Raw genomic sequence first — 12,322 nt, forward strand, 5'->3', positions numbered from 1 at the left:
CAGTACTGCAGCTGAAAGTGCAGGCCTCTGATGATTCATGCAGGGAACATCCTCAGGATTACTTAATCCCACTTCTGATTATGTCATAACCTAGGGAGCATTGTTTAACAAAAATTGAAAGAGAAAGGCAGTTACTGGCTTGGAGCTGTTCCAAAAACATCAACCTCATCTCCAGAGCTTCAGTCTTAACAGCTCATGTTCTCCCTCCTGAGTATCTGTGGCCACAAGGGAGGGGGCAGAGAGGCAACACTTGGTTCTTGATTTGGTTATCCTTTTTAACTACAAGTAATGCAGCTTTTGCAAACTGAATGTGACACAAACTACTATCAAACAAGTTTGCAGTTGATGTGCTGGCTGCTGTTTTAATCCACTGCAGTATCTCTGCTCTCTCTCCAACGAGAAGTGCTCAGGGTCACAGGAGTTGTGTGCTGGATGTTGTGAGAGGACCTCATCACCGCTGATCGGTACTTAAAGGGCAGGGGTCAAGAGGCTGGGGCCAGAGTCCTCTCAGTGGTACCCAGTGATAGGACAAGGAGCAAAAGGCACAAAGTGAAACCCAGGAGGTTCCATCTTAATATGAGGAGAAACTTGTTTGAGTTTGCTGTAGCCCTGGAGCAGGCTGCCCAGAGAGGTTGTAGAGTCTCCTTCTCTGGAGAGATTCCAAACCCACCTGGACCTGGTGATCCTGGGCACCCTGCTGTGGGTGACCCTGCTGTAGCAGTGGGGCTGAAGGAGATGATGTCCAGAGGTCCCTTCCAAGCCCCACCATGCTAGGATTCAGTGTTTCTGTGCTGTATTAACTGTTTTTATTCCTGTGAGTCCATGTTGGGGCAGTATGTAAGCAGGTCTGGGTTGGTGAGCAGTCACAGATAGTAGACAGCTCAGCAAACACCAAGATTGACATTTAACTGCAGAGAAGACTGCCTGTGCTCTCAGCAGAGGTCAGCCCATGACAGCTGGCCTTTATGAACTTAGTGCTGAACCTTAGTTCATGCTGTAGTGTGCCTCCTGCTTTGTCACTGAGGTCACTGAGGCCAAGGCTTGGTTCCCGTCGTTCAGATGCTGCCCAGCCAAGAGCAACGCTTGAGAGTTCAGGGGAAATCTGGGGATGGCATTTCCATACTGGAGCTGGCTGCAGCTTGTCTGGGAAAACAGAGACAAGCCTCTCTGATGTGTTTCCAGGCATGCAGTGTTTACATTTGATTCAAGGCAAGTAAACAACTGCCTTGAGATGAAGCCTCTCATCCTGGAGCCTGTTGGGATTGCAGGCTTCATGCTAACTCCAGGCAAGGACCGGAGCTATTTTTGGCTGTCATAAACACAAGGTTTCCCGCTTTCAGGGGTAGCTGATTTGGTAACACATCATCTGTAGGGACTGTCCTACCTGTGCCTCTAATGTGTGGCTTCCTGAGGTGGGCTCTGACTCTGGTCTGGGTGTCCTTTTGCTGCTTTCTAGACGGAAGGTGTCACGAGGCGACTGGCAGAGAGAAACGACTTTGTGTTGTTCCTGTTTACTCTGATGACAAACAAGAAGACATTCCTCCAGACTGCAACACTCATTGAAGATATCCTGGGAGTTAAAAAGGTTAGTTAGTGCTTTCTGCATTCTGATTGTATGGCTTTTCAGGCTAGTGGAGGGGAAAAAAAACCTTCTTCCTGTGAAGAGCTACTGCTGATAACCCTCTAAGCCTACACTCTCGCTTCTTGTAGCTCATTTGAAACCTGACTGTTCCCAGTGGTCATTAACTTCAGGCACATTTCATGCAGAAACCAAGTGATGTGTGTGTGGTGTCATACTGGTAATGCTGTAACATCACTGCAGAGGATGATGGGGGTGGGTACCTGGCTGTCATGAAAGTAAAACCTGTATCATGAGGTGGGCACAAGACAACCTCATGAAGCTCAATAAGAGCAAGTGCAGGGTCCTGCAGCTGGGTCGAGGCAATCCCAGGCACAAATCCAGGCTGGGCAGTGACTGGCTGGAAAGCAGCCCTGAGGAGAGAGACTTGGGGGTGCTGGTGGACAGAAAGCTCAACATGAGCTCTCAGTGTGCACTTGCAGCCCGCAAAGCCAATCAGAGCCTGGGCTGCATCAGGAGAAGTGTGGCCAGCAGGGCAAGGGAGGTGATCCTCCCCCTCTACTCAGCCCTTGTGAGACCCCACCTGGAGTACTGCCTCCAGTTCTGGAGCCCCTATTACAAGAGGGATGTGGAGGTGCTGGAAGGTGTCCAGAGAAGGGCCAGGAGGATGAGCAGAGGGCTGGAGCACCTCTGCTATGAGGACAGACTGAAGGAGTTGGGGCTGTTCAGTCTGGAGAAGAGAAGGCTCCCAGGTGACCTCATTGTGGCCTTCCAGTATCTGAAGGGGGCTCCAGGAAGGCTGAGGAGGGACTGCTCAGAATCTCAGGGAGTGATAGGACTAGGGGGAATGGAATGAAGCTGGAGGTGGGGAGATTGAGGCTGGAGGTGAGGAGGAAGTTCTTCCCTATGAGAGTGGTGAAGCCCTGGAATGGGTTGTCCAGGGAGGTGGTTGGGGCCCTGTCCCTGGAGGTGTTTAAGGCCAGGCTGGGTGAGGCTGTGGCCAGGCTGATCTAGTGTGGGGTGTCCCTGCCCATGGCAGGGGGTTGGAACTAGCTGATCCTTGTGGTCCCTTCCAACCCTGAATGATACTATGATCTCAGATGAGGAGCATGAACCTCATGTAAATTCATGTTTCATCCTTGCCTTCTGATTACACTGCAGGGATTTTGGTAGTCCCAAAATCAAGAGGGCTTCCCATGCAGCTCTCTTACCTTGGGGTTTGTCACCTCTCTCAGAAGTTGTAGGCTGGGGGAACAGGGCACTTAGGTCTTCTGCACAAATGAGGTTTTTGACCTTTCTTTCAAGCACTATTAGACCTTAGTGCCAAGGATGTGTAACCCTGGGAAAAGCCTGAATGCAGTGTGTCTGTGTGCACAGACTTGCAGAAGTATTTTGGTTGGAGAAGACCTTTAGAAACCATCCTGTCCAATCATTCTCTATGGCACTCAGCACCACCTCTCTGCCTCTTTTAAACACTTCTGTGGATGGGAATTCAACCACCTCCCTGGGGAGCCTGTTCCAGTCTCTGAGAACCCTTTCAGTGGAGAAGTATCCAACCTAAACCTCTCCTGGTGCAACTTGAGGCCATTTCTTTAGCCCCCATTTGGCTCCAGCCTCCTTTCAGGGAGTTGTAGATAGCCAGAGGCTCTCCTCTCAACCTCCCTTTCTCCATACTAAATAATCCCAGTTCCCTTAGCCACTACTCACAAATCTTTTGCTCTAGACCCTTCACCAGCTTCATTGCCCTTCTCTGGACACATTCCAGCACCTCAGTGTCCTCCTTGAAGTGAGTAAGGGGCCTAAAACTGAACCCAGTATTCAAGGTGAGACCTCTCCAGTGCTGAGTACAGGGGAGCAATTCCTGCCCTGGTCCTGCAGGCCACACTATTGCTGATCCAGGCCAGGCTGCTGGTGGCCTTCTTGGCCAGCTGGGCACATCCTTGGCTCATCTTCATCTGGATGTTGATCAACACCCTCAAGCATTCTGTGGAGAGGATTCTTTCTTAACTGCATTTTTGGGGTGAATTTGAAGATGACACATTTCCTGAGCTAGGAAACAGGCTTAGTTTAGCTGACCAGAAATGCTGTTTGCTGAAAGCTGTTTTCAAAAGCTTTCTATTAAAACAATCTTTGGATGGGGGGGGGGGAGGGGGGAAGGGGGGAATGAGGAAAAATAATCTAGAAGTCAGCTGTCACCTGAGTTTCAAGGGGAGAAAAATGAAGTTGAAACTTTCCAATGCATAAATACTGAGTTGTTAGGGTGGGAAGGGACCTCAAGGATCGTCTAGTTGTGAGACTCTGTGGCAGGGACACCTCACACTGCAGCTGTCTACATCTGCCTGAAAGGAGGTTGTAGACAGGAGGGGGTTGGTCTCTTCTCCCAGGCACCCAGCACCAGAACAAGAGGACACAGTCTCAAGCTGCACCAGGGGAGGTTCAGGCTGGATGTTAGGAGGAAGTTCTTCCCAGCAAGAGAGATTGGCCATTGGAATGTGCTGCCCAGGGAGGTGGTGGAGTCCCCATCCCTGGAGGTATCACAGTATCACCAAGGTTGGAAGAGACCTTGAGGATCATTGAGTCCAACCTGTCACCACAGACCCATGACTAGACCATGGCACCAAGTGCCACATCCAATCCCCTCCTGAACACCTCCAGGGATGGGGACTCCACCACCAACGTGGGCAGCACATTCCAATGGCTAATGGCTCTCTTGGTGAAGAACTTTCTCCTCACCTCCAGCCTAAACTTCCCCTGGCACAGCTTGAGACTGTGTCCTCTTCTTCTGGTGCTGGTTGCTTGGCTGAGAGAAGAGACCAACCCCCTCCTGGCTACAGCCACCTTTCAGGTAGTTGTAGAGGGCAGTGAAGTCACCCCTGAGCCTCCTCTTCTCCAGGCTGAACAACCCCAGCTCCCTCAGCCTCTCCTCACAGGGCTGTGCTCAAGGCCTCTCCCCAGCCTTGTTGCCCTTCTCTGGACACGCTCCAGCAACTCAACATCTTTCCTAAACTGAGGAGCCCAGAACTGGACACAGGACTCAAGATGTGGCCTAACCAGTGCTGAGCACAGGGCAGGATGAGCTCCCTGCTCCTGCTGGCCACACTATTCCTAATGCAGCCCAGGCTGCCCTTGGCCTTCTTGGCCACCTGGGCACACTGCTGGCTCATGTTTAGGCAGCTGTTGATCAGCACCCCCAGGTCCCTCTCTCTGTTTGGCAGCTCTCAGCCACTCTGACCCCAGCCTGTAGCTCTGCATGGGGTTGCCGTGGCCAAAGTGCAGCACCTGGCACTTGGTGTTTAGGAAGGGCCTGGATGAGGCACTTGGTGCCATGGTTTAGTTGATCAGATAGTGTTGGGTGATAGGTTGGACTTGATGATCTCAAAGGTCTTTTCCAACATGGTTAATTCTATTCTCTTCTACATCAGGCTGCTCCTGCCACAGAGCACAGCAGGCAGCTGCCACAGCTGCTGAGGAGCTGGGCTCAGCACTCAGATGCACAAAGCTTAGAATCATAGAATCACAGAACTGTCAGGGTTGGAAGGAACCTCAAGGCTCAGCCAGTTCCAACCCCCCTGCCATGGCCAGGGACACCTCACACCACAGCAGGTTGCTCAAAGCCACATCCAGCCTAGCTGCAAACACCTCCAGGGATGAGGTTTCCACTACCTCCCTGGCAAGCTGTGTGTGATCAGTGTGTGAATCAGGTTGTGGCTTTCCTTGGTGGTTTGGATGGGTTTTTAACTACATGGAGTTTGGGAGCCTTTTTTTAAATGCTCAGGCTTTGAAATGTGGGTATTTTTACTTCCTGGAGTTGATAAACATAGTGACAGCAGTGGTAAACGACTGCTGTGCTCAGATTCTTCCCTTGGTACTGCTGCTTGCTTCTCCCTTGCTGATTTTCAAACCCCAGGCAGCTCTTCCGGGGAAGGTCGATGTCTGTGTTCAACCTCTCCTGCCCCTTGCTCACTGGATGTTGCCTTCCCCAGGAAATGATACAACTGGATGATATTCCCAATCTTGCAAGCCTTGTATCCAGCTTTGACCAGCAGCAGCTTGCCAACTTCTGCAGGATCCTGGCTGTCACCATTTCTGAGCTGGACACGGGCAGTGACGACAAGCACACGCTCCTGGCCAAAAACGCCCAGCAGAAGAAAAACCTGGGTCCTTCTCGAGCTGAAATCAACCAAGGTAACTGTTACACTGTGCACCCAGGCAGGGGAATCTCAGCAGGGCTGTAAAGCTTCCCTCTTCTCAGTGGCACAGCTGTAGGATGTGTTTCCACAGGCTGCTGTCAACGTTCTGCCTTACAAAGCCTTTTTCTTTCTTCACTTTCCTCCGGCAGTTTCCTGGAAACAATCTTCTTTTGTTAACAAAACCTACTTTGTAGCTTTCAGTTTCACATGGTGTTAGTAAGGAGGTGAGTTCATTTCTGGCATTTCAGCCCTCCCCAGTGAACTGAGTGGCTTAGAATAATTGAGTTTCTTTTCTCTCCCCCGGTCCCTTCCCTGTAGCAGCTCTCAGTAATTCAGTGTCCTCCTTACCATGTGAATTCCTGAGCTGAAGCTGCATGCAGTGTGGTTGCTGCTGGAGCAGTTCCCTCCTGGATTTTATCTGGAGCTGGCCTGAGCAGGATGTCTGTCTTTATCAGCAAGGGCATGTTGTTATTATTCATCAAGTTGCCCCCTGTCACCACCACTGCCTAATCTCAGCTTCAACTTTGGGTGCAGTGCAGGTTTCCTTATTTGGTTGAGGACTTCTCAGGTGCAGGAGTCTTGCCTGGAAGGATGAGTATGGGTTTCATAGATTCATAGAATGGTTTGGGTTGCAAGGGAGGTTTAAGTTCATCTAGTTCCCTGCCGTGGGAAGGGATACTTCCCACCAGCCCAGCCTGCTCAAGTCCTCATCTAACCTGTCCTTGAGCACCAGGGAGGGGACATCCACGACCTTCCTTTCTAAAGTAGCCTTCAGTGTAGAACCTTCTGCTTTCAGCTCATGCTATGCTGAAAAGCTTTTGGATTCTGAAGGCAGGTGCTTGCACAGACCCTTGCCAAACAGAGTTAGGAAGTGCAGAAAGGCAACTTGGAGCTGATTCTCCCATCCCCTGACGTTCTGTGTTAGCCCTCAACAGCAAAGCCCCATTTGTAACCACTGCCACCTCCACAGCACCCAGCTAGAGGTGGCAGGCAGGAGCTGAGAAGCTCTGAAGGAGGAGGAGCTTATTGTCTTCTGCCCTGTGCTTCTGCCAGAGCCTGCTTGGAAAGAGCAATGGACAGTGTGTTGGTGTGGGTGCAAAGTTTAATTTAGATTAGTTGAACTGAACAAGCTTGAATCCCAGAGAGCTGAACTCAGCCAAGTCAATGTTTAACTAATCATTTTTTGTTTCCACAATTAGAGACTGTATCTAAAACTGTTCACTGCAATAAACTCATCAGGGAGCTTATTCTTTCAGAGCTGCTACCAGCAGGCAGAAGCTCGCAGCTCTTCCACAGTGTTCATGGCTAAATACTTGCTGTTTTCCACTTTCATCTGCAGCTGTGAAGACTTGGCCATCTATCTATGATCAGCAGATCCTGTAATTAAATTATTCTGTGAAAACTTCAAGCCAAAATGCAGCTCCTAGCACCCTCCCCCCCCCAGCATTTTGCAGTCCAGTGACTTCTGTCCTTGAGCTGCTGTTTCTAAGGGTGCAGTTCCTCAACAATTAAAACCCTCTAACTGGGGCTGCTCTCATGTGTTACCCATCTGGTTTGCTCCATGATGAGCTAATTCAGGAAAGTAGTACTTAAAAAAGCTGACAGCCTTCTGCCCAGCCCCTGCAGTGCTGTTTGCTGGGAGACAAATGCCACAGGAGGCAAAATGAAGGAGGTGACCTCGCAGAGAGGAAAGGGATGGTGGGGCTGCCCCTTCCAAGGGCTGCCCCTTCCAAGGGCTGCTGCTTTGTTTCTGCCAGCTTCATTTTGAGCCAGATCAGTTTCTTGATACTGACTCACTTTGGATTGGGAAACAGCAGTGCCAGCAAAGGAGAGTTGGCCAGAAAGAAGCAGTTAAAGTAGGCTAGAACTTAGTTTCTTCCAGTGCAAGTCCAGCACAAACCAGTATAACGCTGACTGAATTATGCCTGGGGTATGGACGCTCCCTCCCGTCCTTCCCAGGAGACTGCACTGTCTGCTGCCACCTTTGGATCACTTTACCCAGATGGGATTTGGTTCTGTATTGCTAATGTAGATGTTCTGGTACCTTGTGGTATAAGAGGGCCTGGTGACTGTTGTGTTGGTGACACTCAGCTGGACTCAAATTCTTTTCCAGCTACGCTGCTGAATATCCCTGGCTTCATCGAGCGCTTGTGCAAGCTGGCCACACGGAAGGTGTCTGAGACAACAGGGACTTCCAGCTTCCTGCAGGAGCTGGAGGAGTGGTACACCTGGCTGGACAATGCCCTGGTACTCGATGCGCTGATGAGGGTGGCAAATGAAGAGGCAGAGCAGAGCAGTACAGGTAGCTGCCCGTGCGTTCCTGGAGCCGCCGGTGGCTGAGGAGTGTTGTAACCGTGGCTGTTTGCCCTGTGTTGCTTTTCCTTCCAGCTGCTCATAATTCCTCTGTTCTGGCATGAGGGATGAATGTGTCAGCATCTGGGCACGGCTCAGATGTTCATAGGATGATTTAAGTTGGAGGGGATCTTTAACAATCTTCTAGTCCAACCCCCCAGCAGTCAGCAGGGACATCTACAGCTGGAGCAGGGCCCCAGACAGCCTGGCCTGGAAGGATTCCAGGGATGGGGCATCTCCCATCTCTGTGGACAACCTGTTCCAGTCCCTCACCACCCCCATGGGGAAGAATTTCTTCCTAACCGAATCTACCCATTTCTAGGTTTTTTTTCTCCATTCCCCCCAGTCCTACCTTACACCCTACATTCAGATTGAGAATCCTACTTCTTTTAGCTCACTGATGCCATTTAGCTTAGTATGGAAAAAGTAAGCAGTTGTCTACAGCTGCCTCTTGTAGTTTCAAACCATCACCCCTTGTCCTGTCACAGCAGGCCCTACTCAAAAGTCTGTCCCCAGCTTTCTGATCAGCCTCTTTAAGTACTGAAAGGCCATCAGAAGGTCCCCCTGGGGCCTTCTCTTCTCCAGGCTGAACAACTCCAACTCTCTCAGCCTGGCCTCACAGCAGAGGGCTTCCAGAGAGCCTGGCCTTCAAAACTTCCAGGGATGAAGCTTCCACCCTGGGCAACCTGTGCAAGTGCCTCACTACCCTCATGGGGAACAACTTCTTCCTAACATCCAATGTGAATCTACCCATTTCTAGTTTGTTTCCATTCCCCCCAGTCCTATCATTACCTTACACCCTACATTCAGATGGATGATCCTACTTATTTTAGCTCACTGATGCCACTTAGCTTAGTATGGAAAAACTAAGTAACTGTTTTTAACAATCTGGTTTTTATCTCCTGTGAAGTTGCAGCTTGCTTTTGTCTCTGGAGCATTCAAATTGGGTGTTTGGTTTGCTTTATTTTTTTTGGCTTTCTGTCACTGTTTTGAGTTGAGAAGAAGATGGAAGCAGGGTTGCTGCACTTACATCTGCAGTGTATCAGTGTAAAAGTAAGAAATCTGTGTCCAGTTCTGGGCTCCTCAGTGTAAGAAGGACATTGAGAGACTTGAATGTGTCCAGAGAAGGGCAACAAGGCTGGGGAGGGGTCTGGAGCACAGCCCTGTGAGGAGAGGCTGAGGGAGCTGGGGTTGCTTAGCCTGCAGAAGAGGAGGTTCAGGGGAGACCTTCTTGCTCTCTCCAACTCCCTGAAGGGAGGTTGTAGCCAGGTGGGGGTTGGTCTCTTCTCCCAAGCAACCAGCACCAGAACAAGAGGACACAGTCTCAAGCTGCACCAGGGGAGGTTTAGGCTGGAGGTGAGGAGAAAGTTCTTCCCAGCAAGAGGAATTGGCCATTGGAATGTGCTGCCCAGGGAGGTGGTGGAGTCCCCATCCCTGGAGGTGTTCAAGAGGGGATTGGACGTGGCACTTGGAGCCATGGTTTAGATGTCAGGAGGTGTTGGGTGATAGGTAATAGTTTGGACTTGATGATCTCTCAGGTCTTTCCCAACCTGGTTGATTCTATGGTTGTGTGAACTCCTGAGGCTGCCTCAGGCTCCCATCTCTGCCATCTCCTTCAGAGTCCTCGGACGAGAGCGGCCTGGCCAACACCTCCACGCGGACGCAGCTGCCGCAGTCCATGAAGATCATGCACGAGATCATGTACAAGCTGGAGGTGCTCTATGTGCTGTGTGTGCTGCTCATGGGGAGACAAAGGAATCAGGTGAGCACTTGGCCAGGGTCACGTGTGCAGAGGTTGGTGTCTCTTTAAACCTCAGTGCTTGTTAATTAGGTCATGGACGCAGACACAGGCAGGGCAGAGCGGGAGGCATAAAGCCGGGCAAATCCCGTCGCTGCACGAACAAACGGGCAGTGTTCCACTGCTGGGAGCAGGCTGAGGCGCTGGGCAGGGCTGGTCACAGGCTGTGCTGACCAGAGTGTGTGTCTGTGCAGCAACTCTCTGCAGAGTTGCTGCTCTGATGCAGGGTGATGCCTCCTGGCTGAGCATCCTACCTCTCTGCGTGAGGAAGGGTGTGGGGGTAACCTGAATGCTGCAGGGGCTGCAGTCAGGTGATGCCCTTCCTGCTGCACTGGTGACCCTCTTGGAAAGAGACTTTTCAGGTCCTGCCTTTTTTGGCTGCTTGGAAATTCTCTGGGGTGATCTGTGGCAGGCTGAGTTTTGCAGTAGGTTCCCATGTCTCAGCTGAGTGTGAGCGAGCTGTTAAACTCTCAGCTGGGAGGACACATTTCAGTGCTGCCTGCAGCAGGCACTGCCTAGAAATCCCCACTCAGCTCTTCCTGTTGCATTTCTTACTTCAGAAATGGAAAACAATTTGTTCCCTGCCTCACACAGCCTTATGGAGAGCCAGTTGCTGCAGCTTGGCTGCAGTTGGTTTAAAGGGGTCAGAAGCACATTGTGAGGGGAAGAGCAAAGCCACCCCCTGGTGCAATTCTGACAGGTTTCCAACACTGGCAGTCTGCTCAGCTCAACAGAGCAGCTTGGAATAGCAGGGGCATTGAGATGCCCTGGAGACTGGGAGGATCAAACTGGTTTGAGTTGTTGAAGGGCTGTTGCATTAGGCAAGAGGAGCTTTGTTAGGGGGCTGTTGCTTGAGCACATTTATCTTGGTGGTTTTGTTCTTTGTTAGTGACCTCCCACTGCTGGAGTCCCAAGTACCTGCCACAGGCAGGCCCTTAAATCTCTGAATGTAAGACAGAGGTTGTGTTTGTAGTACAGTCCTGAACCTGTTCACTCTGAAGCTACAAATGGATGCTTGGCATCACAAAGAAGTAGATTCTGCCTGACAGTAAACCAGAGGAAGTGCACAATCCTGGCAGAAGCCACAATCACTCCCATAAGAAAGTCAGACTCCTGTGGCTGTTCTCTTTACTGTTTCTGTTGGGCATAAAATCAAATGGAGGGGAAAAAGGAAAGAAAACCCAGGACACAGCTGCAGCTCCCAGAACATGGATCTGTTGGAGGGCTGTTGTTTTAATCCATTGTGTCAAGCCAGATAATTGATCCCCTGCCTGATTTCAGCACCAGCATGCAGTTCTGTAGCTCCTGCAGAAACTCCTTGCAGCCTGCACTCGTCCTGCTGCTCCCTCTTCAAGGAGCTAGAGGTGCTGGCTGCCTTCCCTGCCTCACTGCTGGTGTGTTGCTGGCCAGTGTGACAAGGTAGAAAGTGGGCTGCTGAAATAGCTTGGAAGCAGACTTTGGTTTTAATTTCCTGGGAAGACAGCTCTGTTCTTCCTCTGTTCCTTCTGCCCCCATGCCAGCAGGGAAGCTGGCTGAGGCTGAAGCTGGCATGTTGACTTCGTCTCAAGGGCTGACTCAAGTTACTACAATCCCAAACATGTTTTGTCCCCTGCACGATGCATCCTCCAGTCCTTAATTATGTCAGGTTTTCCAAGGCTTGTCTGACCCCAGTGGAATCATCCTCCTTCCTGAGAGGCAGGCAGGTTAACAGCTAGAGCTGAGCTGCTCTGCCTGGAGGGCTCCAGTAAGCAAGGAAGAGCAGTGTCTGCAGCAGACCCACAGAATGCTTTAGGTGAGAGAAGACCTTTCAAGGTCATCCAGTCCACCCCCCTGCACTCAGCAGGGACATCTGCAACTCCAGCAGGTTGCTCAGAGCCCCTAACAGCCTGACCCAGAATGCTTCCAGGGGTGGGGCATCAACCCCCCCTCTGGACAGCCAGGGTCTCACCACCCTCACCGTAAAACAGTTCTTTCTCTCTGGTTTGAATCTCTCCCTCTTTTAGTTTCAAACTATCACTCCTTGTCCTGTCACAACAGGCCCTGCTCAAAAGTCTGCCCCCACCTTTCTGTTCAACCCCTTTAAGTACTGAAAGGCCACCAGGAGGTCTCCCTGGAGCCTTCTCCAATGAGGAAGCTGAGAGGCCTCGAGCACAGCCCTATGAGGAGAGGCTGAGGGAGCTGGGGTTGCTTAGCCTGGAGAAGAGGAGGTTCAGGGGAGACCTCCTTGCCCTCTACAACTACCTGAAGGGAGGTTGTGGCCAGGAGGGGATTGGTCTCTTCTCCCAGGTACCCAGCACCAGAACAAGAGGACACAGTCTCAAGCTGTGTCAGGGGAAGTTTAGGCTGGAGGTGAGGAGAAAGTTCTTCACAGAGAGCCGTTAGAATGTGCTGCCCAGGGAGGTG

General features: G+C 51.1%; 1 protein-coding gene across 1 annotated transcript in view; it reads left to right on the top strand.

The window, feature by feature from the left end:
* Positions 1 to 12,322, top strand: part of TRPC4AP (transient receptor potential cation channel subfamily C member 4 associated protein) — a 51,571-nt gene that overhangs the window by 22,951 nt on the left and 16,298 nt on the right. Inside the window, exons 6-9 of the mRNA XM_068149768.1 lie at positions 1,457 to 1,585; positions 5,563 to 5,764; positions 7,883 to 8,071; positions 9,741 to 9,883. Of these exons, the coding sequence (XP_068005869.1) occupies positions 1,457 to 1,585; positions 5,563 to 5,764; positions 7,883 to 8,071; positions 9,741 to 9,883 (663 nt within the window). The remainder of the gene's footprint in view (positions 1 to 1,456; positions 1,586 to 5,562; positions 5,765 to 7,882; positions 8,072 to 9,740; positions 9,884 to 12,322) is intronic.

This window comes from Melanerpes formicivorus, unplaced genomic scaffold (genome assembly GCF_026170545.1).
Source record: "Melanerpes formicivorus ecotype bairdi unplaced genomic scaffold, bMelFor1.0.p_v2 SCAF_19, whole genome shotgun sequence".
Classification (NCBI taxonomy): Eukaryota; Metazoa; Chordata; class Aves; order Piciformes; family Picidae; genus Melanerpes; species Melanerpes formicivorus.